This window comes from Plectrocnemia conspersa, unplaced genomic scaffold, assembly GCF_051122295.1.
Source record: "Plectrocnemia conspersa isolate PC_06_02 unplaced genomic scaffold, ASM5112229v1 ptg000003l, whole genome shotgun sequence".
NCBI lineage: Eukaryota > Metazoa > Arthropoda > Insecta > Trichoptera > Polycentropodidae > Plectrocnemia > Plectrocnemia conspersa.
In genome coordinates, this window is record NW_028277167.1 from 26,535,987 (window position 1) to 26,560,401 (window position 24,415).

Sequence of the window (24,415 nt, forward strand, 5' to 3'; positions counted from 1 at the left end):
TTTTTATTTATAAAAAAAACTTGGCCCCAGCTGCAGTGACATATAAATTATATTACACATAATAATTTATAATGTCTCAGTATGGTGGTTAACACTTACTTGTAAGTGTACATTATATCTGATTGATTTACTCAGTTGGTACAGATTTATCCCGTTGTAACGCATTGGGCTTATGCTTGTTAGGTTAGATAAGCATAATAACGGAAGATTTAATTTAAAATAAAAAAATAACATTAAAGTGTTTAAACTGTCGTACCGAAACAGAAGCCATTCAATTACTACAAGAACCGTTATCTTGTGTTCATAGGGTGTTCTGTGTTCTGACCAACGCTCACTCGCTCGCACCTAACCAGTTTAAATTTGAAAACATGTAGCAAGACAACGTTCTGTCAGAACAGTAAACATTTTATGAATAACTGCAACGAATCGACTTAAAGAATAATATTTATAATTGTATATAAATAAAAAAAATGTATAAACCCAGGAATAAATATTTTTTTAAATAAAGTTGACCCCCGACAGGAAAGTATCTTATATTTTGTGAGAGATGCAGTATGAAAATAAAAATGTAAGATTAAATTTTATTTTAATAGAAATATGTAATCAAACGTAGAGATATTAGCTTATTCATCCGGTATTAGCCATGACCCACCCTATATTTTTTAACTTTAACTAAAAACGTACTAAGTAATAATATTTTATTCATTATTCTAGACACGTAATAAACCGAAAAGTTGATATATTTTTATGTAAAAATATTATGCACGTATAACAGTGGTTTTTTATCGGAGATAAGAGAAAGAATTTCCAAGAGTGCGAGTGATAACGATAGTTTTTTAACCTTTATATTTGTAATATAAAATTAGAACTGATAAAATATTGTGCATTGATAATTGTGAAGCACAAGAAAATTCAGCAGTTTCCACTATCAAACAATATGATTCGATAAAATATTCACGATATTTTACAATAACAAGTAGATACTTAGGCAAGTTGAAAGAGAGTTATCATTGTTGATAATTGTAATCAGCAACGGCATCAAAGGCTTTCATAGAAAAGTAAAAACAATAATTAGATACTTGAGTTACAGGGCCGGCCCTAGGTTATTTGGCGCCCCAGGCAAAAACTAAATTTGCGCCCCCCTCCCCCTAGTAATACTTTAATAACTCATTACATGAGCACAAAAATATAATTCAAATTAAAGTAATTTAATATTATATTTGACAGCATACTATTTTTTTAATTTATTTTCGTCGCAATTTTTTGCTCGTGAAATAATCTAAAGAGTGCACAGTAGTGTATAGAAAAAAATAATATCAGATTATATTCTTTAACAATATTGTTTGATAAATTTAAGTGAATATTGCGCCTTTATTTGGTATCACGGCGCCCCACAAGATCTAGCGCCCCAGGCGATCGCCTGTACTGCCTGCCCCTCGGGCCGGCCCTGCTTGAGTAAATCATTCGAAAATCTGTAGAATATATATTTTTTTATTATACTGGAATAAAGTCGCTTTTCAAGAGATGTATGCTAAAAATGAGCAAGGGAATTATTAAATTACTTGCTAACTAAAACTGTGATTTAGTTAAAAGAACTAAAGGAAAAGTTACAATACTTCAATAAAGTCATCATATCATAAATTTATATTATTGTTTCTATTATATAGTGATGTAATAGAAATCTTTTACGTAGGCATTATTTTGCTATGGGTCATAAAGTAATAAAATCTTATCACCAAAATATTATTTTAGACGTTGGCGGCTACTTTGGCGCAAATTAATAAAGGCCCAGGTCATAAAATCACTCGAGGGACAAATTTGAATAAAAAATATAGTGAACCGTCGTTTTCGCGAGTGCACTCGGATGCTCGGATCTGCGTGACAGCGGACAGATACAACTGAGGTTTTTCACACCACACACGATCGGATTTGTCCGCCGGACATCCATCTCGGACAGATCTGGTGGACAAATCCGTGTATGTGTGGCCAGCTATTTATGGAAACCTTATTATAATATCAAAATTAATAAATAAAATATAAGAGCACACAGTAAATTTAAATTTTAAATTATAAAATTCTGAAAAAAATTACATCATTAATCTTTTCCTTACTGTGTTAAATAAATCCTTGTGTTACTCTGCTGTGCAGTTTATACACATGCAAAGATTAGTGATTTATAACCGGAATATTCATAAATATCGCTTTAATTATTCATAGTTTAGGTCAACATGTAATAATATGTGAAATTTAATTTCTGAAAATAAAAAATAACATTGGCTGAATAGCACATAGAATAAAATATAGATTTGAACGTATGTCCGATAGCTACTGGTTTGCACCCGCACCAGAACCGGTCGGTAAGTTATATTTCCTTTCACTCGGTTGCGTGTCAAGTGACGAGAGTGAGTGAGAGAGTGCGTAACACTACAGAGTCAACGCGACTGATTCCTCTCTTTCTTGCTGCTAAAAGAGCGAGAATGAGATGCAAAGCGTGTGTGTGTGCTGCTGTTGTATACTTGTATTCGTTTGCAGAAATGCATCTTAGAATACGTGACACATGTGTATACGTTTGATTAAATGTATTGATGAATTTATCTTCGATTTTTGACAAAATATCTCTGCTGCGCCGATGAGTGGTAATTATTACTAGTTATTATTATTTTATTCAATGCGTAAACATCCAAAACCCGGTATTTATTATATTTATATAAATATTTAAATTATTAGAATCAATGTGTACTAGTTACACATCACAGATAAAACAAGGTTAAAAATATTTAAAAAAAAATCTGGTCGCTTTTGTTGTTAGCCTGAGCATGCGCAGCTGTCATACGTGAAAAAAAATCGCTGCTGTCAAAGTAGAAATTTCTGTACAAGCATAATTTCGCCTTATCAACTCGGCTTGCGACCTCTTATCTAAGTTTACGTCATTAAATTTGCATTGATTTATAAAGATGCTGATTAGCAGGTCATTCGGTCACATTCAAAAGTCCGCCTACAAACGACGACTTTTATATGCAACTGTCGACGTGCGAGATCTGGACGTAAGATGGAGTTCACTTTACTTAATTTGTTTCTGATTTCATCTGCTTTCCACTTGTCAGACGGGAGGAAGGCAAATTTGTTACTGAAATCGACTTCAGCGCTGGGTTTGTACTCACCTCAAGACAATGTGGAAATCTTAGACGTGTCCAACTTTAAAGAGCGCCTCTACGAGCAGCCGCACGCTTGGTATATCGAGTTCTATCTTAGCTGGTGCGGTCACTGTCAACGCTACGCTCCCATCTGGAAAGATTTCGCCTCCAGAGTGCACGGATGGAACGGCATAATCAAGATAGGCGCCATCGATTGCGCCCAAGAACAAAACTCCGGCATATGCCGAGACTTCGAAATCGTTCACTATCCCATGGTGTGGTTCTTTGGTGTCAATTTTAAAGAAGCGCCCGGTACGTTCGGAGAAGAATTAGACAGAGGCATCACCGCTCAACAGCTCACCGATATTATAATCAAAAAGTTGCATTCCGAGAAAGAAGCCGGACGCGGTAACTTAAATTGGCCGATGTTCGGTTTTCAAAACATCACCACCATAGATAACATATGGACCAACGAATCGGCTTCTACTGATGTAATATTTTTAATATGCGAACTCCAGGATTCGTTGATCGGAAGCGAGATACAACTGGATCTGATGAATATGAATAATGTGAAGGTTCTGAGCGTCCACAACCAATCGGCTATTGTTACGATTCTGAATCCCGAAACTCAGCCTGCCGTATTTGCCGTTGATCGATCGTTAAAAACTGTTTTAGTATCACTGAAAAATTTAAAAGAGAGCATCGTCCAAGATATGTTCAATTTCATGACCACGAACAACATCAGTGTGTCGAAAATCGAGACAAATGTTCTTCCCAAAAGCGAACAACCTAGAATATTAAACGATATCGATCCACTAGTTAAAAAGCTGGTCGGTAATACTGTTTTTCAATCCGACTTAGAAACAACTTTAAGATATACGTTAATACATGAGATCGCATCTATTAAAACAATCGAAGGAAAATCTTTAGCTGCTTTAAAAGAATATTTGCACGTCCTAGGTAAACATTTTCCATCTAAAAACAATACTGAAGCATTTCTACTGGATTTAAACAATCAAGTCTCGGAGATTAAAAATAATTTGAGCGGCGAACGCTTACATGATCTCATTACAGAATTGGAGACGAAACACGAGCCGGTATATTCCACCAATTTGCAATGGCTCGGTTGTCGAGGAAGCGCCGATAACTACCGAGGGTTCACGTGCGGATTATGGACCTTGTTTCATACGATGACTGTGAACGAATCTATCAGTGAGTCCAACGAACGCAAAGTCTTACCGGCGATGCTCGAATACGTCAAACACTTCTTCGGCTGTACGGAATGCTCGAAACATTTTCAAGCGATGGTCACGCAGTATTCGTTCGATTCTGATCCAATCCGTTGGTTGTGGTGGGCGCACAATCGAGTGAACTTTAGATTGGCCGGAGATAAAAATGAAGACCCTCACTATCCGAAGAAGCAGTTTCCTTATCGAAAAGACTGCCCGCAGTGCTGGGAGGACGGCAAATGGGTCGAAGCAAATGTGATCTCCTACTTGAAAACCATGTATATGATTGATAATATTAGCATGATGACCGCACAATTACAAATAGCTGAGGATCAATAATTTGTTTATTGCGGTGTTTCGCTAGTGTTCATTGTAGAGATATGCAGACTTATTTCAAAATTAAAATAAAATGCATTTTGTATATACTAGTAATATTTACTCTTTTTTTTATTTTTATATGTAAAATCTGCATATAAATGGTAGATGTGTAAATCAAACATGCTCTCTATATTATATTTGTGAACTAAAAAACTTTGAATATTTGCTATTTGCCGTATAAAAATTTAAGATGTGTTCCTCTATTTCTATATTCTTCGTTTAATACAAACGAAACGATCAAATGATGTTTTTATAGTCAATTTTTTTTAATTTTCGATCAAATAATTGTACAATATATTTTTAATATATTTAATAAAGTTGCAGTACGATAAATAAAATGTTTGCTGTTCTTGCTCTGCAGAAAATCAATTTTGTGATAATGTCTATTTATTGAATGATACAAATATGAAATATAATATAATACGTACGTATGTGTATTTTTTTATGTAATAATCGCAAATAATAATTCGCTAACAGCGCAATTGATCGGTCGTTGGGTCGAGTGCATGTAAATCAATATCAAAACAAACAACAAAAATTGTGACAATAACTATAGCCAGTGATTCTACCCTAAAAACTTTTTATTAATATTAATTTTTATAAATATGGTGTAAATAAATATAATAATGTAAACATTGTACGTATCCATGATGTACAATAATGAACCATCATACGTAGAATTAAAAGCAGCACTTATCAAAGCACATAAGCAAATAGAAGAGCTCCGCGACATTGTAAAGAAGCTAACTCCAAGGACCAGCTTCCAGTTTTTACACATACATTTGCACGTGCGAGAGCCGAGTTACAAAAAGAAAATCGTATACGTCGCACGAAAATACGGTTGTGTGTGTTATTGTTTCTACCTGCGCTGCAATAACGGTTAATATCGGGAAACTGCAGCGTATCGGCATACTTTGGCGAGTTTATGCAAAGGTCGACAATAATGTAATACATATGATATATTATTTAAAAAATGTAATTAAAAACATTTCAAAAATTAATAAAATACTTTTTTATATAGTGATACAAATTACATACATATGGTAGGTATAAATTTATATACATAGAAAATATATTTACAGAAAATTTACATAGAAAATATACATATTTTAAAATACAATTAATTACATTTAAAAATTCAAAATAAAATCACGGTTATGGTGGAAGTAAAAATACTATTATTTTAAGTAATATATTTATGAAAATCTAAAAAATATATTAAACAAACAATTGAAGAGTTCTGGTCGTGGGTAGTAGCTTTGATGTTTTCGGTTGTGGTAGTTAATGATTTGTGGAGGACGTTTGTACAGCGAACTGTACGAAGTGGCCCTAATAAATATCTCCTTCCGGAAGACGCCAGTGCTTGTCTGGAGGTGATGGCTCGTACAGGAAGCGAGGTGTAAGTCCGAGGTTGAAGGAGTCCGTTCGGCGAAGAAGTAGTCTAAGGTCGAAGGTAACCTCACTTCAGCACTTAGCGAACCTAGACAAAAACACAAACCCCCACAAGCTATCCTAACCCGCCAACTACCAATCACATCACCACCCATTACCTCAAATCCAGTTCAATCACAACTTTAACAATCATCAATAATCAAACAGGCAAAAAACTAGAAACACCAAAAAATATCAGGACCAGGGATCAAGGCGGGATGCATAGGAGTTGCTTCACAATTAACTTCCTTTTGTACAGAATCAATCAATATCCTCTTCACACATCAGACGCATTATTTTATCACTATTAACTTGTTCGTCAATCCTAGGCATAATTTGAAGGGCAAATAATCGACTTGTCTTTAATCTATTGATTAATTAACTTTCAATGTCAAATCAAAGAATCTTAACGCACCGTGAAACTGTAGCAGCCGAAAGGGCAATACAAGAAAATTGCTGTGTTAAAGAAGGTTCGTCAAAACCTACATCGATAGCGATACTAAATCAAGTCCCATTCGGTTCGATACTTGGCATTTATAAATTGTGTTCGAAAGGATATATGATAGTTTAGTAGATAAACAAAATTAAAAAAAAAAAAATCATGTGATATTCAGTTTATTTAAATTATTCTAAATTAAAATAGATTCCTGTTGCTTAAAGAAATCGGTGTCTTCGTTTGCAGTCCAGGAGAAGTGCTAACATGTGTTTTTTAAATAATGAAGGTTTTATCGAATTATTTGAGAACATTCGATGGCAATTGACGCATTTGGGAAGAGATACTCCATCACGTATGATATTGGATGGAAAGTAAAAGTATGAAATAATTTGTATTGATATATAAAGATATATTTATAATAAATAAACTATTCAGGCGCTAAGTTAGCTTTTAAGTTAGCGCTTAATTGTTAGCGTCTTTCGATCAGCGACGCCAGCGCCTCTGTCGGCTGGCTCACTAGCGTCCGCCATTAGGCGCGTCGCCGTCATCATGAGCAATTATGAAGAAGAGCAGAGCGAAGATGGCGAGCTGGCGCAGAGCCCCGCTGGTCACGAGTACAGGTAGCCGAGGTTTTCGATGTCATCTCATTTGTTTATTTTGACGTCTGACCGTTTGACCGTTTGCTTCGCAGCTTGTCCTCCGACGGCGACGGAGAGCCCCCGGACGCCCTGACCATCAAGCCGCCTCCGCCACGGGCCGCGGAAGGCAGTAGGGATCGCAGGCATCGACACCAAGCTAGGAGAGAGCGCAGCGCCAGGCGCGATAAGAAGAGAGCTTACAGGTGATAGTGATAACCTTGATCGTTATTTGGGTGCTAATTCTTAAAATGACGATGTAAGGTCAATATACGAATCATCTACTATTATGTTTATGGACAAGTAGTAAGAATATTCACCTTAGGAATGTCAGGTGACTTATCATGATTATAACGGATAATGGACCATTTAGATATTTTATCTTATAAAGCAACGAAAATAAGTGTACCATGTGCACTATGCGTTACAGAGTTCGTCCGTAGAAATTAGACTTCATTTTTAATTATTGCAACTTATTATTTTTTATCAACAATACTTGAATGAAACGTATATACCGTGTTGGAAGAATCTATATTAGGTAAAAAAAAATGCCACCTAAAAGTAGGTCATATTTGTTAATTTTTAATATATTTTATTATTATATTATTTCTTTTGTTATTTATTTATTATTGTTTTATATTGCATTTTACAATTTTTTTGTATTAGTTTGTTTTAATAATTTATTTTAACACTTTTCTATTATTCAATTTCGTTCATTTATTTTACATATTTTTTGTATACTCAATATTTGTATTATTACAATTGAAGTAAAACTGGTGGGAAAATAACCGTTGAGTGGTTACGATGCAATCGTCATTTTAGTAAAATACCCTGTACATATGCTGTGTTTAATAATGCGCTATGTTCGTTAGCTCTTCATATGTAAGTTACAATCTAGTGTCATATAGTTATATATTCTATATTCATTCATGAGATACGAAAATGCTAGAAAAACCACTAATTAGTTAACTGTTTTCGTGCCACGGTAGCTTTCGTATAACATGACCCCAATGCCAGTTATTTTAGAATTTAAAAAAATATATGTCGAGTGTTAACAACTTGTCAAAGACTCCTATAACTAAAAAGAAGCCTCCGGGTGTTGTTTAAAATCAAAGTGCTAGGTTTGTCACAATCCAACAATATTGATTTAATTTTTGCTTTATTAGCAAACTAACATTTTTATATAAAGTAAAAAATATTTTTTTTTTTATAAAATATAATCCAGCAATATAACAAGAATAAAAAAATTTTTCATGACAACCCACCATCTAACCCTTTTTTAAAAATATAAACGGTTGGACAGGTTAGGTGCAAACGAGCGTTGGTCAGAACATTGAACACCCCATTAATAACTCTATATCAAAACCTCTTTTTTCCTCCCTCGTATTACTTCAAACAAAATTATAGACAAATTCATTGAAAATGGCTTGGAGTGCAAAGGGTTAACTTCAATCAATGGCAATTTAAAAAATTGAAAGTCTAAGCGAAATTTGAACCCACATTTTCCAATTTATAAGCACCGATTTTCACCACATATTGTGTTTCTAATTTTTATTAATTTTAGATTTAACATATGACAAGGATCATGAAACGTCGAAATATGATAATTTAAACCCATACTAATATTTGCTGTATCACCATCCGAGGTGACCTACAATTACAGCTTCAGTTTTTCTATCCAATATGCAGTAAAAATATACGTAAATAAGATATACAGTATGTGCAATTTCGTATGTGTTTACAATGACTAAACAATTATGAACTCATAAGGAAAACTTATGTAGTGTTATTTAAATTCCATTAATTTAATTATTATTGTAACAAATACTTAGAAATAGTTTCTATTGCGATTTATTTTTATGATAAATCAAATTTTTTTAACGTTAGATGATAAATTTTATTCTCACACAATGAGGACCGTTAAAATACATTAAATTGCAAACTATGTTTCTAGTTTGAAAATATAAATATTGACATATGTTTTTACTTGTATTCTATAATTCGTAAAGGTTAGATTTGATCTAAATAAAAATCCTAATTAGCTAATCTTTTTACTATGATTTTATGCTTGTTATATTTTTCTATGGCAAACTAAAAGCAGGTTATATTTAAATTTATTGTAGGATAATGTAGTTTTTAATTACGTTTTTTCACTGATGAAAATTATTTGTATTTTAGGGAGAGGGATCCAGCGGGAGATGTTCGTATGAAGAGAGATGACATGACAAAATACCCTGAAAATGATATTTACTATACTAAAGAGATATACAGAGAGAGGGAATATGTCAGAGACCGCGAATATCCCAGAGAAAAAGAACCATACAGACCGAGAGTACACCTCAGAGATAAGGAGTACAAAGAGAAGGAGGTGTATAGAGAGCCGGAAATGTATCGAGAAAAAGACAACTACCGAGATAAAGAATCTTACAGATCTAAAGATGTGTACAGAGAGAAAGAGCATCACAAAGAAAAGGAAACGTTCAGAGATAAAGATCCTTACAGAGAAAAAGAGGTTTACTTTGTAAGGGATAAGGAACGTATGCCGAAACTCGAGGGAGAAAGGTTGAAAAACTCTTATCGGCATTCCGAGATGGATAAGAAAGCGTCGCTCCGAGAAGAGGCTAGGATGAGACACATCGAAGACGAGAGTCGAGTGAAAGACGTGAGATACAACGAAAAGGAAAATAGGGATAAGCTCTCTGGGGACAAAGAGTTGGAAGATTTAAGGTCGCGGCTGTTGAGCAAGAGGCAGACGAAAGAGCAGCAGCAGGACGTGTCTAGGAAGAGAGACGATCGGATGGATTTCAGCCCCGAGCGGCAACCGGAGCGTCGAGACAAGTTTAAAAAATCAGGTATTTATATAGCAAACGTTGAGTCTTTTTAAAATATAACCGAACACATCTCGTAATTAACGTTCATTTACATCACATAGAGAGAGAAAGTGTGTCTAAAAAAAGAGAAGAACGTATGGAGTTTAGTCCGGAACGCGAAATGTCTAGGGTTTCATCGCGGCTGCCAGAATTAGACGAATCCCAGTTAGAAAGAAGGGAACGATTACTAAAAACCGGTAATTTCCCGTTCTTGTTTGATTGGCACGCAGCATTCGAGTAGATTATGATGTGTCGTCTTTATTTTTGTAGAACGCGAAATGTCTCACCGGAAGAAGGCTTCGAGAGAGGCGCTGGCCGCTCGCAGAGAGAAACTGAAAGAAAACGCCGCCAAGAGAGCACAGATGACGACTTCACCAGTGCAGAGAAAGAGGCATCGTCATGCGCATCTTCCGTCTCCGCAGACACCTTCGGATGTGGTGACCGTTTCGGATGCTAGTGATATGGATACAAAGGAGAAGGGATCTGACGTAACCAATAACTCTGAAGAAGGCAAGTTTGTGTTTAACCCTTAAAAGTCCAATGGCATGTATATCATGCCCAATATAATTTTCATTTTCTGGAGTCTTTTTAAGTGACTTGATGATAACATTTCCAGTATTATATTACTTATATTAATATATTAGGGAAAAAGATTTGGTAATACCTAACCATTTTACTTGGAATTGTCAAGTTATTAAATTTCGTCGTAAAATCTGTTAATCCATTGATGGATTTTTAACCAGTCTGTGTCAGCTGCTCGTCAAGTACCCGTCTTGTCAAAGCCCAGACGTGTGAATTGTTATCTATGGTTCTCAATCTATAAAGTTTTGTTTTTAAATTTACGTACATATTTTTTTAAAATAAATTATATAACTGTTTTAACTACAGCCTACTGTGCTGATAACGAAAATTATGAAATCAATAGTAGTGATGATGGAAAGTTATTCTTTATTTATTGTTTTATAATGTCCCTTACGATGATAACTTATTTAACATAAAAACATTTGCATTATTATGAAAATATTTCTGTTTGTGAATATAAAGTTTATGAAAGTGATAATACCTAGTGAGATTTTCCCATGAATTTAAATCGTAAACATTTATTTATTGACGATGACGATGATGAACCTGAAAGAAACGCTCATGGATTATTTAAATGCAACTGGGTAAATGTAAATATTAGCGGTGACATTCTGAGGGCCATTCACAAGGGCCATTTTTTTTAGGCAATGAGTCAGACCAAAAATTCCAAAAAGTTTTCAGGAGCCTATTGATTTATTTCAATTTGTTTTTCACGGATAAATTGATTAAAAATGAATGTAAGTAATTGTAATTTAAATACCTTATACAGTAAACCCTCCCCCTATAGCGAAGTTTCCTATAGCATATGTGGCAGTTCCTCCTATAGCGTTCCCCCGTATAGCATACTTTTTGTTTCTGTATGTCCCTTGATTTCGCTAGACGTATTCTGTGACAAGCGAAACGCTGCCGCGCTATAATATTCCAGGGATATTCTTCACAATACAGTAAGATAATATTTATTTTTGTATAGCTATGGAAAAAATTATGATCAAGCAAATCAATGTACACGTTTTTTTAATACATTTTGTATACACTTTTCAGGGGGCTTCAACTATTATTTAATTATGTAATACATATCTATTACAAACCTAAAAAAGTATTAATGAATCATAAAATATATTTAGATACATGCTATAAGACACTTTTAGTTCATTTAAAATAATATGTAATCTTTCTAAAATTAGCTAATTTTTTTATTTCAAAATTTAAACGGAAAACCCACGTAAATATAATAATTTACTCTATATTATTGTTCCACAGAGTAATCTGCTGAATTAAAAAAAAACAATTAGAAAAATGTGTAGCACCTAATTATAAAATTCGAGAAGAAATACGGACAGAAGACAATAAAGAAAATTATCCTGTTATTAACCTTTACCGGACCGAGTGTACGAAAAAAACGTACGCTCCCAACGTGGGTACGGAAAGACCCCCGATCTTCATACTAATTTTTAGACCTTTTCGACAAGAAATAATAGCATAAAATCAAGTATATGCATTTGAACAATCATTACATATATTAATATCATGGAATTATTATATTTTATAACATTTTATCGTTTTTTTACGTAAAATAAAATTACACTAAGAAGCGTCATCATCGAAGCATGTCATTTTCATCACTGTGGGCGGGCAGAACAGTGTCCGCTATCCCCACTACTACCCGATGTTGCGACAAGTGCTACTGTTTCTCAAACTATTGTATTAAAAATAATATATTTACTTACTACATATTTATTTTTTCATTTATAAATTTATGTGCAGGGCTTTACATATTATCATCAATATTCTCTCTCTCCGAGATCAATATCAAGTGTCTTCTCTTTATTTGATTCCCATATTTATATACATTGCACACGTGACGCATTTCCTTATGACACATTCCATAAGGTAACATGTACACCATCGATTTGTCCCTTCGATCGACCCTCTGACTACATGTGACGCATCATCTCTTTGTGACAAAGAGAACAAGTGTAGTACTGTTTCCAGTTTCAAGTGTCCCATCGATTTATGGTTTCGTTCAAACGAATGATACCGAATAGACCCCTTGTTTGCTCTAATTGCTTTAACATAAACAAACGTTCCTATATCACGATTTTAGGTCGATGAACTAATTACGTTGCATCGTTGAAATTGTGTCGCAATCTTATTGAATTATATAATTATAGGAATTCATAGATTCAAAATCAGAGTATATAACATAAACACCACGCGTATTGAATAAACACTCTCAAAAATTGCAAGAGATCCGTTAGGTCCTTGGCGACACCGGAAATCATAAACATTCCAGAGCAATATGTATATCTCGTTCGCATCCAATAGATGAAATACACATTTTATGCATTTATAACCGAAAGTGTGGGCGAAACAAAAATATTTTATCCCAACTGCTTTTTCTGTTATGTTATGAATGCACGCAAAAAGACCAAAACAATAGATTTAATCGGAAATGTTTAATTTAAATTTTTATATTGCCTTTGATTCATTATTTTTATTATTGTTTTTACATGTTACACTAAAAAAACACTATGTAATAAAAATAATGATGACAATAAAACTTCTTACATACCTAAATATTATGTAATTATGTAAATTTCATTAATAATTATAACACTAACATATAAAACGATGAAATCACAAAAACACGATGAAAAAAGTAAATTTGCCGTCAACTAAATACCACGCGAATTGAGAAGCGCAGTTTCGTCATCCGTTTCTTCGTGCGACACCGGAAATCGTGCGCATTCCAGAGCGATATATGTATATCTCGCTCGCACCTAATGGATGAAATACACATTTTATGCATTTATAACCGTAAGTGTGAGCGAAACAAAATATTTTATCCCAACTGCTCTTCTTGTTATGTTACGAATGCACGCAAAAATATCAAAACAATGTATTTCATCACAAATGTTTGTTTTTAATCCTTATTTATGTATGAAATCTACTAAAAATTATCAGAACATACGTGTAATGATTTAATACAGGATTACATATAATATGAACTTATTAACATTAGTAATTAAAAAGTTACAACGAAAAATAGCGACTTAGGGGACTTCGAGTCCCCCGCTTGGTCCGGGCTAGGTTAATGAAAGTGGTGATGAAATTAAGTTATTAAAAAGGTCTCAATGGAACGTGATATTAGACGACACTGACAGTAAATGCATAATTACACAATATAAGATCTAACTTTTTTCATTTCTACCATTATTGTTTGTTTTTAATATAATTTATAGGTTTTTATTAATATCCTAAAATAAAACATACTGCAGAAAAAGTTTAATAATCCATATTTACTTATTATTATTTATTCATTGTAGGCTTAGGCATTTTAAAAAAATAACTCAAAAAAACTGTTGCATTTGACTCCCCTGGTACTCGCAAAATCAAGGACATTCTTCACGCGCGTGCAGCAATAAGAACATAAGGCACATGCTCTTGTTTACAAACTAAATACAAGGTCATTTAATACATAAAAATGGGAAAAAAGTTTAATTTGCTGATTTCAGTAAATTTACAAAATACAGTTGAAAGAACCTAATCTCAAATTTTGTGCCTAGTCCCCCCTATAACGTAGTATTCCTATAACAAAGTCCCAATCTCTATGCTATAGGGGGTCGACTGTAGTGTTTCATATATCAGAGTAATAATAAAAACGACAAATTCCGTACGATTAAAAATATCTTGAGAATCATTGGTGTGTGAATTACAATAGTGAAAAATGAACTAAATACTATTTACAAGAATAAATCGAAGCATTCTTTTTTTTATCATTCCATTCTTAGGTGGTTATTTTTCAGGTAGTGGTGCCAACATTTGGGACGGTACAGGATATACCCTATGCTAGTGATATATAAATAATAAGAAAGAAGCTTAATTGTGATTAAATAAATTGGACCGCAGTGGATTTAATAAGAGAAAAATATTGAACTGCAGTGTTAATAAATTTTATCAGCGGTATCAAAATTCATTATTCATTCGGAATCCTTTGTTTTATTAATGATAAAATGAGGTATTTTGTTTTTGCTAATTTCATAATACAGATTCCATTCAAGATGGTATAAAACTTTAAAATATGCATGTTTATCCGATAATTGTTACTGTTGCAGTATAAAGAAATGTTTCTCCATAACATACTTATTTTCATCGCACATTTAGTGACAATTTTGTTCTACGTAAAGCTGACTACCGATTCCGTCCATTTTTTTATAAAACTATTCACTGAGAAACGCTACTTGTACAGTTTTTTTTATGACACTGAAATGTATTGGTTAAAGAAGTTATTGAATTGCAATTTTTATAAGTTTATACAATAATTACTAAATGATTATACCAAGCAATTGATTGTTACAATTAGAGTATGCCTCTTTGCTAAGTATCAGAGTCTGACTCGAATATTAACAATTCGAGTATGTTTGGTAGCAATTAGTCAACAGATTTGTTCTCAAGAGCTTGAGGGTACAATTACTAAGAGGGTATATTTACTTTGTGCGTAATATTCTCATTGCCTTGCTGCCGATAGTGCAACTGACCTAATTTCTCAAGGATTCCACAACATTTCAGCTATTTATGCTCTGATATGAATTTATAGAGTTGTATCAACGCATATACCAGTGAATTATAAATTGTATTGAGAAATACACATGTACTTACAATCATTTCAATCAAAAGTCGTAGTGTTAATCAAATTTTCATATAAAAATTCTTTAAATCTAGGTGAAGGGACCGGTAGTTCGACAGATTCATCTTCGAGGTCCAATACAGAAGACTCCGATACTGAAGAAGAAGAAGAAGAAGAGGAAGAGGAAGAGAATGCTGACAGAGAAGAGGATAGGGATAGTGATGAGAGGCCTAAGAATTCTTATAAAAATAATAAAATCGAATCCGAAGGCAGAATCACAGAGCCGCCGTCACCTCATAACATAGATTCTTCACCATTATCTACTCACTCTGTGACACCCAAGCACAGGTTCGGTTTTTATAATATACTTAAGGTGTTATGAGTCAACGTGTATTGTAAACAATTTATGCTTTTCAGTATATCCAGATCGCCTTCAAGATCTAGATCTTCATCCCCTCCTTTAGTCGAAGAAAACGGCACTGTCCCAGAACCTGTACCCGAAGAACCTGTCAAGACTCCCCCTCCTACACCTCCGCCAGACGAACGGCTCAATCTTCCGGTGTACTACCCTGGAATTCAGGTAATATTAATACACTTCAACGGTTAAATAAACATGTATATTCATTCCATTATTAAATATATTAAAATTTGATTTTCAGGGTTGCAGATCTGTAGAGGAGTTTCAGTGTCTTAATAGAATAGAGGAGGGAACGTACGGTGTAGTTTATAGAGCTAGGGATAAGACGACGGACGAAATTGTAGCCTTAAAGCGCCTCAAGATGGAGAAAGAGAAGGAGGGCTTCCCCATCACGTCGCTCAGAGAGATCAACACGTTGCTCAAGGTAAAGTAGTCCGCTCTCTCTTGCATCAAATACTCATTCTCGGCAGGTGTTCAGTGTCTGGGGTACTCTGTATGGCTCACTCCTTTTCCGTCGCCGAACAATGATGATCGCGGTAAACGACTCGCGCGCGTGAGCGGAACAGAGATGCGAGCGCACTGTGCACTTGGCGGCGTGTCGCCGACTCTTATTAATTGTATTATGTATTTTTATTCTACAGGCCCGGCACCTCTTCTGCAAGAGATTTGTGATTGACCTCTGAAACTCAAGGTTAACCAATCTACTTCTCAGAGCAAAGGGCGGGGCCACAATTCATATTATAATCACGATCCGTCAGAATCCGATTTTCCTCTCACTCTCGCCTTTCCTTAGAATTCCATCCCGTCCTGTAAAAAATTGGGAAATAGAATTGTTACAAATCATTTATTAAGAACAAAGCTCTGTTAGGGACGATTCTGTAGTCGAATGTGGTACTATAGATTTTTAAACTCTTAAACGCGTAAAATTTAAAAAATATTTACAGGTAGAATCGCTATTGAATAATGATGGATTCGATGGCCGAAGGATTGGAGTTGTGCCGTTCTGCCTAGTGTTATGTTCATATGTAGAATAAGATAGAGATCATTGTCATATAATCGTGTCTAAAGCAAACTGATTTTTCATACATGAAACCGATATTTTTATGTACAATATTTGTGTTTTTCATAATAACTATCTAATAAGTAATGCTCCGATTGTCTGTTTTTTTTTGTGTATAACAAATATTTTTGTATTGGAATTGAGTTATGGCAGTTATCTATAAGCTATACTATAACTATCATATGTATAATTTGAACTGATTGGGTTATTGTGAAAAACATCGGTATAATTACATGTTTAAAACTGATACGGTTATTTTTTAATCATTTAATTATCAAAGATTTCTATTGCTTTAGTTATCATTATACTGTTAGAGAATAATTGTATTTATTTTTTTAAACAATATACTTTGATAATTAAATTTTTATTTGCGATATCATTTCATAAAGTTGGTATTGTTTTTATACATTCTATTCAGTAGATTTGTGCCACTTTTTGTTTTAATTGGATATATTTTAGGTTTACGACCGAAGCACTAACTAAATATGTAATGTTTGATGAGTGGACGTCTTGATATAATAAAGATGTTTAAGTAAAATCAAATACTCAACACGAAATGGGTATATATTGTATATTATGAACAACCAAAAAAAGTGTGCATTTTATATTTAATCGGTAAAAGTCTATCTGTTACAGGTTTTCAGACTTGCAACGCATATAATCGAAGCTTATGATTGGTATATGATATGGTGTATAAGGATTTGGACCAAAAGGACGATAGTTTGCCGGGTTAAAATTGATTGTGTGATGTGGAGTGTGAATACCAAGTGTTTTAACGAGTTTTTATGTTGTCGTAACATTATTTTATTTAGTTAGTGTCTCATTTGCGTAAACGTTTTAATTTTTATTTTAACCGCCTAATTTTATGAAGTGTGAATCGCATAATCATTGTTTGTTTAAAAAAATAAGTTTGTCTACGGTGTCGGTTTGTATGAAGATCCCGATGGAGATGTGGAGGAGGAGAATTAAACATTTTTTTCGGAGCAGTATTGATAATCAGCGAAAATGTTTTTTTTGCTTACAGGGCCAGCATCCCAACATTGTGACCGTGCGCGAAATTGTCGTAGGTTCCAACATGGACAAGATCTTCATCGTGATGGATTATGTCGAACACGACCTCAAAGGACTGATGGAGACGATGAGGGAGCGGAAGCAAGTTTTTATACCAGGTTTATACTATGTCTATGAGATTTGCGAATGTTATGATCTGTCTTGCCGTAGTATGTTTCGTTATTTAATTGAAATTATTCTCATCTGTAGGTGAAGTCAAGTGCCTGATGCAGCAGCTGTTGCGTGCCGTAGATCACCTTCACGACAACTGGATCTTGCATCGTGATTTGAAAACAAGCAATTTATTACTTTCACACAAAGGAATACTTAAGGTAAGGATTTAGAATTGGGATCATACTACCATTTATTATTTGTGTTTTAATCTATTGTTTTGAATGTAACTATCGGTGTGCATGACCTGGTTGAAAAGAATATACACTTTATCGACCACTCGTACACTTGCTGGGGTGAGAAACACGTGTCATCATACAGAACTTTAATTTTTCGATGAATTTTAGTGAGTTTTTCCTTCACAATTAAAAAAAAAATTGCCTTTTTAATTACTCTACCACATAGTCATTTACACCAGTGATGAATAACCTTTTTTTGTGGCGGCCATAACTGAAAAATCAATAAGCTATACCGCAACTCGCACACAAAAATTAATTGTGATTGGGGTTGCCAACATTATGTAGATCTAAACTGGGACAGCTAAAAAAAAAAAGGGCATCTCGGAAATATATTATTTGTTCATTTAGAGATGCTGTTGTTCAATTTGACACTCAATCGAGATCCTGGACGGTGATTTCAATTCCGGGACAATCCTGGTCAATCCGTGACCGTTAGCTACCCTAGTTGTGATTAGTTTTATTTAGAATAGAATATAATAATAATTTAATAGTTTGGGTCCACCACTTTAAGGTTTTGTAATCCTTAGGGTGTGACTTCATAGTCAGTAAATTACTGACAATTTTATTAAATTATATTACATTTTGCGTCAGACTGATAGGCGCGATGTTATTTTTGAGCAGTAGTGGAGAAGCTGGCGGAGGGATGATGTCAGTGGATGGTCCTCAGAGGTCTTATAGGTGGTGTGACAGTGACAGTATAGTGGAGCTGATCCCTCTACTACGGCGCTTGTATGGTGAAGTCCCTCTCAGGATGTTTGCGTCCATGACAGTATGTTGTTTGCGGGCGAGGGGCGTCTGCTAGCCTCTTTCAGTGTCTGCATGTGACTGCTTGTGACTGCCTGTGACTGCTCTCTCCTCCATGGAGACAAGCCTTAAATAATAAGGGCTGCAAAGCTTGCTGACGAATCACAATCATGCAGCGATCTTCCAGCTAATAGATGTACTTGTTTCTTAGAACAGCGATATAGGTATTGTCCAAGGTCGTAGACTGCAACGGGAATCTTGTGGATCCGATGATTTATTGTTTCATGACTGTTTCGCAACAAAGGAATGTTCTTTCAATGATGGAGAATATTTACAGTAAGAACACTTGCGTGTTATTTATGTGATTCTTTCTGGTCGTAACGAGGGCTTTTGTGTGGTTCCATCCTTTACGCTATTGTCTTGTTTCCTTGTTGATGGATGATCATTTTGGTCACAGTTAGGGATTCCAATCCCGGGATTTCGGTATTGCAATTAGTCGATCCCGGGATCCCGGGACCAGTCCCGGGATATTTTTCATGTTATTTTATCGATAAAAATAATTTAAAATGAATAATACAATATATTTTTACATCTGTTTTTTATAACGTACAATGTATAAAGTACGTATAATTTTAGTCTTGGACTTAAAATAGAAAATATTATAATAAAAATAAAAAAGGGAAGGTCTTATATATTTATTTGAGAAGAAAAAAATGAGCTTTTGACAATGTATGTACATATTATGTACATTCATACACAATTAATTGAAAACATTATTTTGAATAAAACTCACGAAGTAACATCAAAGCATCAAGTGTTTTATCATTTAGCCTTGATCTGATTTTGGTTCCTAAGCAGCCTGCTGCTGAAAAAGCACGTTCAGACTCACAGCCTCAAAGATTCACAGATGACACGTGCAACTAGCGCAAGTTTGTACACGAAATATAACGATGTTGTCAATAATAATTCGATTGTGCTTGATAAATCAACCAATCCGAAAAATTCGGGATTATGTTTTATAATCCCGGGACTCATCGGGTATTGAAAATCGTCCGGGATCCCGGGATCCCGGGATCCCGGACGATGGAATCCCTAGTCACAGTAAATTAACGCGAGTTTTAAGAATACCCCACAAGGCTATTATTTTTTATTTAACTTTGTTAATACATTTTTAAAAACTACAGATATTACATAATATTAAAATAAAAACTACATACAAATAAAAATATCAATGTATTTATAATGAGATGAGATATTTGCCTAGCTAATAATCTAAATTTTTCAGATGGGAAATAGTTCTTATAAAAATGAAGGAGATCAATGTTTTGCAATTTGTTTTTTATTCTGTACGGTATTGGAAATCAATTACCTCTATTTTAAATTTTTCGGGTATTCTTTCAATATATAAATTGAATTGGAATGAAAAAATCGTCTATTCTCTCGTGAATCAAATTTTTTCTGAAACCTTTGTATTTTGGAAATGTGCCAGATTATTCGAATTAAGTTGACGAATCCAAATTATAAGCTAATTTTCAAATGGTTTTATTTTATCAAACATTTCGATTATCGCTTATTTGCTCTTTGCAGACTTATGGGCTAAAATTTAGATGTTTATAGCTTTGTCAAGCTTTAAGAATAATTTATGATGCTTTAAAAATAATTTATGATCAAATTATATTATCATCTCATGTTTAAACAAGGAGTTTTTTGATGGTACCTCACATTTTTTTCTTAAAGTATAAACATTGATTCATAGATAGTAGCACAAAATACTTTAGTTATTGCGGGTAGATACTACCAAACCCATTGTTAAACATCAGAAGTCATAAAAGGTAGTCACTACCTGTCCCGTGCATTACCAGCAGCGGACAAAACGGATAGATATTACTTGATCCGTTTGTTGAGTGTTGAGCAGAAGATAAAAAAATATAAATAAAATTTATTACAAAAATACGAATATTATTTCTTATTAAAAATTGCAACAAATTCCACCGTATTTATGACACATAATAAATAAATTTCTGATTGTGAAAAGGGGATTATTTTCAAATTATGAAAATGATTGAAAAGTCTCTGTGGGCTCCACTTAAACACCTGGCAGGCCGCAGGTTGCTCATCGCTGGTCTACAATATTCGGGTACAGGTGACTGCTTAACTGGACCTGGTCTGATGGCTGGAGTCTGCTTTCTGGGGTTTATAAGAATATTCTCAGTCGATACTTGGCATAGCTTCACTTGGTTTGTGCAAGTTCTACTGAATTCTCGTTTAATCAGTCAAAAACAATGGTAGTTTTGGATGAAATTCTGAAGTTTTGTATGACGCTTGGTGGAATCTAGTTAGATTTTATCAGATTATATATTATATTTGCGACAGACGATAAATAGCGAGATGTTTTCTCCGAGCGGTGGTGGAGAAGCTGGTGCAGGGATGATGTCCATGGGAGGTCTTCAAAGGTTTAGTAGCTGGCGTGGCAGCAAGTGTACAGCAGAAGTTGATCTCTCTCTGCTACATTGGTGCTCGTATGGAGGAGTTCCTCTTGGGATGTGAATGTCCATGAAAGTATGTTGTCCTTCGCGTGGCTGGTTGTGACTACCTTCTCCTCATCGGAGTCCAGGGTTAAGTATCCAGGGCTGCAAAGCTTGCTGACGCCTTTAAAAAGCGACATTCGCTTGATGGGCATTCTATGAATTTTGTTTCGCAACAAAGAAATATTCTCTCAATGATGAAGAATATTTACAATAAGAACAAAACTCGTGTTATTTATGTTGTCATAGTTAGGGCTTTTGTGTGGTCTATTGTCTTGTTACCTTGATGGATGATCATTTTGGTCACAGTAAATTAACGAGAGTTTTGAGAATAAGACCCTTTCAAACGTAGGCATCTGTGTGTGTTCGCCATATAAGTAACAGAAGTGATTTAGGATGTCCGCGTTTCTTCCATTTCTCGATTGTTTGTTGTTTTACCACAGTCATTTATGCCGTTGAACAAATGCTCTTTGCTTATAAAAATATATGAGAGATAAGTATTTGATGATTTTATTTTATTAATTTAAATTGTAACCTTTTGTTACAGGTTGGAGATTTCGGACTTGCTCGAGAATATGGTTCTCCATTGAAATCGTACACACCAGTTGTAGTCACACTTTGGTATCGTGCTCCAGAGCTTTTATTGGGTGCCAAACAATATTCCACACACATTGACATTTGGTCAGTCGGTTGCATTTTTGCCGAGTTCATCACAATGCACGCGCTATTCCCTGGCAAGAGTGACGTAGATCAATTAAACAAGATTTTCAAGGTATTGTATTTAGTTTGCAGTTGATAATTATGTTAAATACATTATTTTATGTCTAAATTTTAAATTATTTTAAAGGAACTTGGCACTCCAAATGAGATGGTGTGGCCCGGATGGAGTCAACTATCAGGATCGAAAGCCGCTTGGGCCGATCAGCCCGGTGGAGGGTTACGAACCAAAGTCGGCACTCAGTTGACAGACACTGGATTGCAACTTTTACAAGGGTTGCTGAAATATGATCCTCAACGAAGAATTACTGCCCATGATGCCTTAGCACACGCTTATTTTAAGGTTAGTGTTCATTTGTTGATTAATATAAAAGCTCATTGCTTTTGATGAAATATTTTCAAACACTATTTTAAATTTTAAGGAAAAACCGATGGCGATTGACCCGGCTATGTTTCCTACGTGGCCAGCCAAGTCCGAAGGTGGACGGCGTCATCAGCACAGTCCGAAACCGCCTTCTGGTGGCGATCAATACAAACTGCTCAGAGACGAAGATCAAGCCACCAGTGGATTTCACATGGGACAGCCGGCGCCTGTAACAGGACCATTCCTACCACCCGTCACCACCGGTTTTTCACTAAAGTTTTAACGATAGTTTAATTTAAAAATTTTTAATACAATTGTTGATTATTGATGTATTTTTTATCTATAATTTTCGTCAATATTAAACGATCTGGCATGAAAGCTTAATTTTTCTCAAACTAAATAATTTCAGGGCCAATATTACTATATGATAATGTTAGTAAAAGAGAAATTTATTATTATGGTATATAATAAAAGAAAAATGTAAATATTACCCGTTCTCTCATTGTGTATATATAGAAATATATTTATTCCATGTATAATAGATTTAAGTATGTCCAGTGCTAGCAGTTTCGACATTTTGAAGCCTTCTGGAATTTAAAAATAGACGGAATATATATTTTTTAATAGAAGTTTAGCACTGTGTGTACTTGTATATATATATGTGTGTATATGTGTGTATATATATATATATACATGTATATTTAACATATATTTTTGTATGATTCGAAACTGCCATAGTCGAATAAAAATAGTTTGTGATTATTTCTCCGTTGAGATATGATTATTAAAGAACAAAATACATTTTGAATAAGTTTTAATGTCTTTATTGGCCTTATATCCTACATTTTGAACATTAATCCCATAATCCATATTGAACATATAATAAAAAAAACATCGAGTACCGGATTATGGTTGAGTACTCACAAATAAAACAAGTCATAATAATAACAAACATTCAGTATCAAAATACATATTTCATGTGTGTGTAAATAGTATCTTTTTTTTTCTTCAATAAAAGGCGCAATCATTCATTATTACCCTAAAAAATATTTTTAAGCGATGTAAAAGATTTTTGCAAAGCATTGCGAGTGGTTTTTTTTTCGTCGTTAAGGCCTACGTTTGCTTTTGTCCAAGAGTGACTAGGTTTTGTTGAGTTTAAATCGGGAGTTAGCGTCCCACTTCGGCCATACTCTTCGGCAGTGCTAGAAGTGAGTTGATGATTTCGGAGTTTCGTTTTGAAGCTGTGATGCGTGGGATATCGTTACCGTCGTTGAGATAATTTTGGAGGGCGTTGTACAGTTCTACGCGATACTGAAATTTAAATTGTATATTTCGATTATAATATATATGATATGGTTATCCATCTAAGTCTTCGTGATAATTTACATAATAAAGGCATCCATTCTGTTGCGACTAGTAATAGTTCTTAATGGTTCAAAACCCTAAAATAATATGCGTTATACAAATTTAAAGCGGTCTTTTCATAGACATAATCATAATTCATATTAAGCTGAAGCTTTAATCTCCATTTTAGTTGTATTGAGGTCTATTTGAATTATTTTATGCATTTAAGAAAACATGACAACACAATCTACTTTGGATCTTTTGTCCCAAAAATATGTTTTAAGATACATATGTAGATACATATGTTTAAAGTAATAAACTATATTTTTTAATTAAAATGTAAAATAGCTAAAATAATTTTATTTAAGTGCTTTTTGTGATTATTATGAATTTAAATCAAATCAATGTATCATGAAGTTATCGTTAAATAAGGATATTGGAATTCAAAGTCAGCTAGCTAC

At 34.1% G+C, this 24,415-nt stretch overlaps 3 protein-coding genes across 6 annotated transcripts in view; 2 read left to right on the forward strand and 1 right to left on the reverse strand.

The window, feature by feature from the left end:
* Positions 1–2,389: 2,389 nt before the first annotated feature.
* On the forward strand, positions 2,390–5,166 carry LOC148237132 (sulfhydryl oxidase 2-like). The gene has a single exon (XM_088182004.1). The coding sequence runs from the start codon at positions 3,050–3,052 to the stop codon at positions 4,700–4,702; it is 1,653 nt and encodes a 550-aa protein (XP_088038130.1). The 5' UTR covers positions 2,390–3,049; the 3' UTR covers positions 4,703–5,166.
* Positions 5,167–7,123: 1,957 nt separating this feature from the next.
* On the forward strand, positions 7,124–23,423 carry Pitslre (cyclin dependent kinase 11B pitslre). 4 transcript variants are annotated; one of them, XR_015809112.1, is made up of 14 exons: positions 7,124–7,228; positions 7,300–7,449; positions 9,422–10,095; positions 10,176–10,310; positions 10,384–10,623; positions 15,418–15,670; positions 15,740–15,902; positions 15,982–16,164; positions 16,382–16,431; positions 17,825–17,969; positions 18,061–18,182; positions 22,077–22,301; positions 22,377–22,589; positions 22,669–23,423. XR_015809112.1 is itself a non-coding variant. In XM_088183051.1 (13 exons), exons 1-13 carry the CDS (start codon positions 7,158–7,160, stop codon positions 22,891–22,893), a joined length of 2,799 nt encoding a protein of 932 aa, XP_088039177.1. In that variant the 5' UTR covers positions 7,124–7,157; the 3' UTR covers positions 22,894–23,423. The 4 variants fall into 4 exon arrangements, 2 of the variants coding, with proteins under 2 accessions (XP_088039177.1, XP_088039178.1); XR_015809113.1 differs by lacking the exon at positions 10,176–10,310; XM_088183051.1 differs by lacking the exon at positions 16,382–16,431.
* Pdf (Pigment-dispersing factor) overlaps positions 23,419–24,415 on the reverse strand; it is a 36,363-nt gene continuing 35,366 nt past the window's right edge. The window contains exon 4 of the mRNA XM_088183055.1: positions 23,419–23,921. Within this exon, the coding sequence (XP_088039181.1) occupies positions 23,778–23,921 (144 nt within the window). The 3' untranslated portion in view covers positions 23,419–23,777. The remainder of the gene's footprint in view (positions 23,922–24,415) is intronic.